Source organism: Myotis myotis, unplaced genomic scaffold (genome assembly GCF_014108235.1).
Source record: "Myotis myotis isolate mMyoMyo1 unplaced genomic scaffold, mMyoMyo1.p scaffold_m19_p_6, whole genome shotgun sequence".
Lineage (NCBI taxonomy): Eukaryota > Metazoa > Chordata > Mammalia > Chiroptera > Vespertilionidae > Myotis > Myotis myotis.
Window position 1 is genome coordinate 57,806,248 of NW_023416368.1, and position 8,846 is coordinate 57,815,093.

The 8,846-nt window shown below is 48.5% G+C and overlaps 1 protein-coding gene across 3 annotated transcripts in view; it reads right to left on the reverse strand.

Annotated features, from left to right (window-relative positions):
• Nucleotides 1-5,495, reverse strand: part of TMEM154 (transmembrane protein 154) — a 49,792-nt gene extending 44,297 nt beyond the window's left edge. For all 3 annotated transcript variants that reach the window (XM_036313494.1, XM_036313495.1, XM_036313496.1), the window contains exon 1: nucleotides 5,339-5,495. In XM_036313494.1, the coding sequence (XP_036169387.1) occupies nucleotides 5,339-5,408 (70 nt within the window). In that variant the 5' untranslated portion in view covers nucleotides 5,409-5,495. The remainder of the gene's footprint in view (nucleotides 1-5,338) is intronic.
• Nucleotides 5,496-8,846: the final 3,351 nt, after the last annotated feature.

Sequence of the window (8,846 nt, forward strand, 5' to 3'; positions counted from 1 at the left end):
CCAGGACACCCTTCAGGGCAAACCAGCCAGCCCCACCCATGCACCAGGCCTCTATCCTATATAGTAAAAGGGAAATATGCCTCTCAGCACCGGGATCAGCGGAGCTGCGAGGCCTCCTAGCACCGGGATCAGCGGAGCCGAGAGGCCTCCAGGCACCGGGATCAGCGTGACAGGGGGCAGCACCCAAACCCCTTGATCGCCCTGCGGCTCTGTGTGTGACAGGGGGCGGGGCCACAACCTCCCTATCCGCCCTGCTCTGTTTGTGACAGGGGAAGGCGCCCCAACCCCCTATCAGCCCTGCTCTGTGCCTGATAGGGGGGAGCTCCCCAACCCCCTGATCGGCCCTGCTCTGTGTGTGACAGGGTGCGGCACCCCAACCACCCTCCCCCCCCACGGGCCCTGCTCTGTGTGTGACGGGGTAGAGCCATAACCTCCCCATCGGCCCTGCCCTGAGTGTGACAGTGGCGGTGCCCCAACCCCCTGATCGGCCCTGCTCTGTGGGTGATAGAGGGTGGCACCCCAACCCCCTGATCTGCCCTGCCCTGAGTGTGACAGGGGGTGGTGCCCCAACTCCCCTATCGGCCCTGCTCTGTGCATGACAGGGGGGAGCTCCCCAGCCCCCTGATCAACCCTACTCTGTGCGTGACCGGGGGAGCTCCCCAACCCCCTGATGGGCCCTGCTCTGTGTGTGACAGGGGGCAGCGCCCCAACCCCCTGATCAACCCTGCTCTGTGCGTGACAGGGGGTGGCACCGCAACCTACCCATCGACCCTGCCTTGAGTGTGACAGGGGGCGGTGCCCCAACCCCCCAATTGGCCCTACCCTGAGCGTGACTGAGGGTGGCATCGCAACCTCCCAATCTGCCCTGCTCTGTGAATGACAGGGGAAGGCGCCCCAACTCCCCAATCCGCCCTGCTCTGAGCCCGACCAGGGGCTGCACCTGGGGATTGGGCCTGCCCTCTGCCACGTGGGAGCAGGCCTAAGCCAGCAGGTCATTATCTCCTGAGGGGTCCCAGACTGCGAGAGGGCACAGGCCGGGCTGAGGGACGCCCCCCCTCCCCCCCGAGTGCACAAATTTTTGTGCACCAGGCCTCTAGTCCTATCTAATAAAGAGGTAATATGCAAATTGACCATCACTCCAACACACAAGATGGCCGCCCCCATGTGGACACAAGATGGCTGCCACAAGATGGCTGGCAGGGGAGGGCAGTTGGGAGGACCCAGGCCTGCAGGGGAGAACAGTTTGGGGGGATCCAGGCCTGCAGGGGAGGACAGTTGGGGGAGACCAAGCCAACAGGGGAGGGCAGTTAGGGGCAATCAGGCTGGCAGGGGAGTGTTTAGGGGGTGATCAGGCTGGCAGGCAGAAGCATTTAGGGGCAATCAGGCAGGCAGATGAGCGGTTGGGAGCCAACAGTCCTGGATTGTGAGAGGGACGTCTGACTGCCCTCGAGAGGTCCCATATTGGAGAGGGTGCAGGCTGGGCTGAGGGACACCCCCCCCACCCCACCCCCCACCCCCAGCGCATGAATTTCACGCACTGGGCCTCTAGTATATTATAATATATCTATAATATAGATGAAGGATTTTCTAGAAATAAAAATATGATAGCTGAAATTAAAAGCCCAATGGATGTGTTAAGCTGCAAGACAGACTAGGTGAGGGCACTAATCTACCCTCCCACCAGTGGTTCAGAGTTCCTGTTTCTCCACATTTTGCCAACAGTTGAGGGTGGTGCAAACTATACAAACTATACAAACTATACACAAATAGGCAAATTACAGGCTGCATTGTTTCTTTATAGAATTGGGCTCATCCCAGCCAAGATTCTGCCCTCTTCTGATTTCCTGGGTCATCCTTTTAGACACAGAGGGACTTTAAGCCTCAGCAAATCCCTCTCTGCTTATGTGTGTGTGTTTGGTCCTTGGGGTCAGCTCTCTCCCACAACAAGGCTGGGCTTTTCCTCCCTGGTTCCCACACCCTGAAGCCTCTTACCCAGTGACTTCAACATTAGCCTACCTGCTTCTGGTGTTAACTATGCTAATCCCCAGATTCTGTTTAGTTCACTCTATACCTTTCAGCCTCTCCCTTCCCCCTCTCCAGGCCAAAGTTTAACCCAACTCTCACCACTCCTTTTCCTGTCAGCCAGTCTCTGACCACACCACATATAGCTTCTTTATTAACATGTGGTAAGTGACCTTAGAGCCCAGCCAAGAGTTTATGTGTCTACCTACAGTTGGGAAGCCACCAGAGACGTATTTTTCCAAACCTGAAACTAGACACATAGCCTGAAAACCCAGAGGCAATATAGTATAAGGTTAGAGCATAGACTCCTGAAGCTGAATCTTACTTAGATCTACTGCTTCGCTGTGTGACCTTGGGCCAATCATTTAACCTCTCTGTGCTTCAGTTTTCTCATATGTAAAACAGGGATACTAGTACCCATTGCCTAAGGCTGTTAGGAGAACTAAATGAATTAGTTCATGGACAGTGTCTGAACAGTGCCTGGCATGTAATGAGCACTGTGTATGTTCCCTCTCATCACTATTACTGCTTCACTGGGACTGTCCCAGACAATCGCAGGTGGCAGTCACATTCATTGAAATGAGGACAGTGTCAGAAAGTGCCACTTCATTTATGCAACTGGTATGTTCTCCTGTTCTTTATCTCCTTCTAAAGGTTCATTAATCAGTAATTACATGGTTCTTACTCTTCTGAATCAGCCCAGACTATCTCCCAGCCCTCTCTGTCCAATCCGGTGTTTGACTCCGGCCACCTGAACAGTGGCAGCCACCTTGTTTCTGCCTTCTGCCCTTGACTTTCTTTCTACAAACCATCCTGCTTGCAGCAGCTAATAAATCCCATGCCTTTGGTATCTGACAAGTTGCTTTTAGCTTGCGGATAGTGTTAAGCTGACACTGACAGGGCTCAGGTAAGGAATGAGGTAGGCATGTCTCCTTTCACTCCGGAGGCAGAATGTCACCTTGAGTCTGAACTTTCTTAGCATCTGACGCTGGCCAAGATACCTGGGCCCAGAGCTTCTGTTTGGTCAAAATCGCAGAAAAGCTGTTTTCCCATTTCTCTCCTGGTGACTTCTAAGTGGATTACTCACTGGGATAGTAATCAATTCTTCATCAGGCTCTCAATCTACATAAAGAGAAGGATGCTGACTCAGAGGTAATGAGGCAGGCCTTAGGAATTGCCTGATTGTGGTTACTAAAGGCCTCATTTGAGATATACCCCTCAATGCGCTTGCAAGGGAAAGTTAGGCTGTTCAGGAGATTGGATTCTCCCACCAGACAATTCCAAGGTAATTTTTGAAGAACCCAAGGAAATACAAGTGTGACACCTATAAACCAACTCACATCCTCAAGTCTTAGGCACCATCAGATCAAAAGGATATACATTAATTAATTTTAAAATATATATTCATTTAGAGTAGTCTTTTCCTTGACTAATCTCAAAATAATACCCTTTGATTATACATGCATTTTGCAAGTGGCATTTTTGTATTTTCAGACCTGAGGAATCCAGGAAGGGCCCAATAAATGTGTTGGATTAGCTAGATAAACCCTGTGCTCAACTACAATGCAGATTATCATCTGTGATTTAAATGCAGCCTTTTGTCTTTGACTTCTGACATGCTAACACTACCTGTCAACACTACAGCTCAGTGTGACTAGAGGGGTGTGGCTAGGGAGTGGGAGGACACATGGAAGAAGGTGCCACTGGGAAGGAGATTGGTGTGAGTCCAAGGAGCATAAGAGGAGCCACTGGAGGTCTTTAAGTGGAAGAGTCACATGATCAGGTAGGGCCTCAGAAAGAGAAGTTTTAAGGATTGAGCCTCCAGATTTTTCTTCTGCATCTCCCCAATTGCAAATACTTCTATTCATTTTTAAGAAGCTCAAGAAAATCCTCAGGCAAGGTTAATATTACTCTCAGGGGGGTGTTTGTGGTAGTCATAAGGGTTACAAGAGGTGGAAATGGGATGGCGAGGCTCCGTTTCCTTGGGTGTGCTGAGGGATGCCCTGAGGAGAAGGGAGTCTAGCTCAGTGGTCTTGGCAGGGGGCGTGGTTGGCCCCCTGGAGTCCACGTCAGAAAATCTGACCAGCGGGGATTCAGACGTCACAAATTCCTCTGCCTCAGTTTCTTCCCCTGGACCCCCAGTGCAGCTCGAGCTGCATAATCTTTAGGCTCCCTTCCAGCTCCAAAACTTTGTGCATAAAACATTGTCCCCCAAACTTATTTTAAACGCTAACCTCAATTTCAACCAAACACCTTTTCAGTTGGAATGGTTTGCCTTTCACCTTTCATTTCCCACCTCAAAGCCTGGAGGGACCATGTGCAGAGCACTCACAGGGAAAGAGAAATTGGAGGGGTGGGGGTGGTTGCATGCTGACTGCTAATCTCCGGGAAGATGTCACATCTGTTAGATCATCAGTGCCTAATGCCCCATCCTATTTAAAGAACTGCAGCTTGAGAACTTGCCTGTTGCTTGAAGTTCTGCCCTACACCAGAAGCAGGTAGCATGCCCTGAAGAAACCATGGGCAGCAAGTTTATTTGCCCAAGGGCGAGTCAACACAACCATAAGAGGCATTTGAGGGTGACCATGCTTGCTCTAACTGCCAAGGGTATCCAATAGCTGCTCTTAGCTCAAAAGAATTAGATTTAACATTTTGCCTTTTTCAGTAGCATTGATTTGCAATTATTATCATATCACTTTTTTAAACAAAGCATCAATAACAATTAACTCAAAGACATAGTCCCCCAAAGTAGCAAGATCAAAGAAAAACAAATGAAAGACCTTTCTTGAAAAGTTAAGAGTGGATGCCTGGGAACGCCTCAGATAATTTCCTGTTTGCATTTTTCTAAACGTTTTTCTTTAGTATACTTTCCAGTAGTAAATCTCCATACCACAATTTTTCGAGGAGTGTTTGAAATCAGCAGACTTCTCAGCCCACACTATTAAAATCAAATGTATTATTATTTCTCCGTTTCAGCTGAATGAAACGTTCTTTTCCATGAACTGCCAAAGACTTTATGGTTTTCTTAATATGCCCATTAAAGCTGGTAAATTACAGGGACCCACATATCTTAGAAGACAAAAAGATTGCAGGGAGGTCACCGTAAGCGATCGAGCTAGAGCACGATTTCATAGCTGCAGGGAAAGGCAAGTTCACCCTCCCACCCCACCACCTTAAAAAGACAGTTCGAATTTCCTCCACTTCTTTCACAAAAAAGGATTACACTTTCTGGGTGTTAGCCTCCCCAGCAGAGTTCTAGAGCCTGGGGCACCGAACAAGGCTTCATTATCCTCCTCCTGCAGTGGAGGTAGCTTACCCTGAGCCCGGCCAGTGAGGAAGAGTGCGATTATCAGGGCACAGAGGAGGGCAGCACGGGGAGCCTTCATGTCAGCTGGCCTGGGCGCTCCCTCCCGCACGATGCTGCGCTGGCTTCAGCCTCCCTGAAACGTGAACATTTCCTGTTTCCTGCTTGTTTGGGTAGGTGCTAACTTGAAGGAGAAGTGTTTGCCTGTTTTTTTAGGAAGTGATGTAATTCTGCAGGAGCCTGTCAGACCAGCAAGGATTGCAAAAGAGAAGTTGCTCTTCAATTGCTGATGCAGTTAGCACGCCTCCCAAGCCCTTTGCAGCCCCGGCCCAGCCGTGGGTCTCTGATTTTGGAAATTGTCCCCGTGGAAACGGTGTCGGTGCTCAGGAGTCATTTGGAATCTGAGAGTGGGGGTGGCGGGGGGGGGGGGTCCTGAACCACATGCATTCTTGATTTGTGATTTTACTCAACCCACAGGTGAGTCCCTGTGGCTGCGTCTAGAGCAGCGCTAGCCAGCAGTAGGACTTCCTGAGATGATGGAAATGTTCCAAACCGGTGCTGTCCAGGACAGTAGCCATTAGCACTTGAAATGAGGCAAGTGCGAACTGAATATTTAGTTTTCTGCTTTATTCATTTAAGTTTAAATAACTCCGTGTAGCTAGTCCTGCCATGGTGGACAGTGCAGGGACACCAGCACCATGAGATCCTGGCAGGCCACTTCTCTGCAGCCAGGCCCAGCCTCCTTCCTGGGCCCTGGAGGAATGCCCCTCCCTCAAGGCTCACGGAGAGGGAGAGGACTCTGCCACACCCAAGCCTGAAAGGTGTGCTCTGCTTCCCTGGAGAGAAATGATCTTTTTATGTTTGTTTTGGGGAGTTATTTCCTGTTCATTTTGTTTTTTTCCTTTTTTTCTTTATAAAGACTTTATTTTTTTTTTAAGTCTTTAGTTTTAGGTTCACTGAAAAATTAAGAAGGTACAGAGATTTCACATATATCCCCTGCCCCCACACATGCATAATCTTCCCTATTGTGAACATCCCCCATAGACTGGTACATTTGTCACAACGGATGAACCCGTCATAATCACCCAAAGTTCACTCTTGGTGTTGTACATTCTATGGGTTTGGACAAATGTGTAGTAGTAATGACATGTATTTTCACTGTAGTATCTATCGTACGGAGTAGATTTACTGGCCTAAAGATCCTCAGTGTTCCACTCAGCACTCCCCTCCCGCAACCCCTGACTGTTCCAGAATTTACCAGGAGACCGAAAAATATGCAGGAGTATCAGAGATACAGGAAAAACCCATTTATTTTCAGATGTTTCACATGTACTAGTACAGTGACTCAGGGGAGACTGTTCCCCTCCAAATCCTGAGCAAACCAATATGGAGGAAGCTCTCCCTTAATACCCTTTGGTTTCTCTGTCCCCCAGATATGGATGGGACTTCCGGACCTTTCGCGGGCTTTGCAAAAAGCCCCATGTGTTGGGATGGAGGCTGTGAGACCACACCTAAAGGCCTGGTCTGGTGCCAGTGATGATAACCCCCTCCGGGGGTTGTGTATTGTTCATGGTTTATGGTCTCTGCAAAATGGGAGTACTTAGGTAAGTAAACAGGTCTTGCAAGACCAGATTGTGGAAAAGGGGCAGTGACTTAATTATAGGCTACCAAGAATGGGCATTAGGTTACTGGCACAGATTCAGATTGCTAGCCCCCCAAAATGTCTTATTTTCCCCATCATGACAACCACTGATCTTTTTACTGTTTCCATCGTTTTGCCTTTTCCAGATGTCATATGCTGGACTCATGCCGTATGTAGCCTTTTCAGATTAGCTTCTTTCACTTAGCATTATGCATTTAAGGTTCCTCCTTGTCTTTTTACGACTCGATACCTCGTTTCTTTTTAGGTCTGGATAATATTCTGCATGCACCACAGTGATTTATCCATTCACCTACTGAAGAACATCTTAGTTGCTTAAAATTTTGTCAATTAAAAATAAGCTGAGATAAACATCCCTGTGCAGATATTTGTGTGTATGTAAGTTTTCAACTCCTTTGGAAAACTACCAAGGGGCCTGATTGCTGGACCATATGGTAAGAGAGAAATGATCTTTTAAAGGGTGTATTTCCAAAGCAGAGTCTGTTGGGGGGGTGTGTTTGGGGGGGGGGGCGGGATTTGCATTTCACCTTTCTTCCTCTTTGCATGACAATAAATTCCTCAGAGGTTGTTAACAACAAGCAAAATAGGGCTGAATTGGATTAGAATGAGGTGGAAATTCTACCCAATTAAAACAATGCAGGAAGGAGGTGTCTGTTTAGGCCAGTATTCAGGGAGATTAGAGTGTTAGGTTTTTGTGTTCTAACCGACGTCCTTCCATTGGTTTAGGGTTAGGGCCTAAGCACTCGGGAATGCAATTTCATAATCATGGTTGTTATGGTGCTAAGAGAGACTGGGCAGACAGAGGCATCAGATACCTGCCTTTCCTGTAGGTTATCATGAGACACCACTTTCCAGTAGCTTTCACCTGCAGTGATCTGGTTGGTGTAAACACTCGAGGTGACTGGAATTTCTCTGCCCCTGACATAGCCATTAGTTTTTGGTTCAGTGCATTGCTGCTTTTAATGTCATTAGTCACTGTTTGTCTCCATTCATATGCACAAGAAGTAGGTTGGTGATTCGTGTAATGAGCAGTTTGCTAATGGTTTTACAGTATGGATTTTAATGGTTTAAACTGGCAATTAAGTCAATTCCTGATTTAATATGCCTTTGCCCTTTAGGTGACAACACAGAACAAATGGTGGAAGAAAATAGACGCGATCAAAACCCGATGATTGATGGGAAAGCAACAGGGAAAGAACCATCCATCAAACTCTCGCTGCGCCAGGGAATAGGCCACTGGCTCTGAGAGCCTCTGGCGCTGAGTTTGGTTGGCAGTTATCCTGTACTCGCATGCATTTCTCTAGCTGCCACACACCGGCAACAGAAGAGGCCCAGGGCTTGGAGCTCTCTTCATTTCGCCACATACCCCCCGTTAAAACCATTGTTGGGTCCCAGGCTCGAGGCACGTGCTTGGCAAGGGCGAGGTGTCAGCCTTGGTTTCTTTGATTTTAAAACTACAGCTGGCAGGAGGCCTTGCAGAGGCGGGTATCTGCGGCTGGACCACAGACGGTCTTATTCTGCAGTCCCTGCAGAGGCCTGGCCAGACCGTTCCTCAGAGCTGCTACAAGTGCACCCGCGTTACTTCTGAGCAAGCACAGCCCTCCATCGGTTAGAATGATGTACAGAATAAACTGAGGCCGCGGAGACATCCTGCACAACCGTATAATTTTCTTTTGACCTCTGTGCTCTCTGAGACCCTTGCCGTGATTAAACTGATCTTAGGGGGAAGAAAATTACCATCATTGATCAGAAAATGGCAGCACCTTGGCGATCTCTTTACTGCAGTTAAAATCACAGGGAGACTGTGTGGTAGGTAATGGGCTACCTTACCCCTGTTTGTTCTAATTTTACCAACCATTA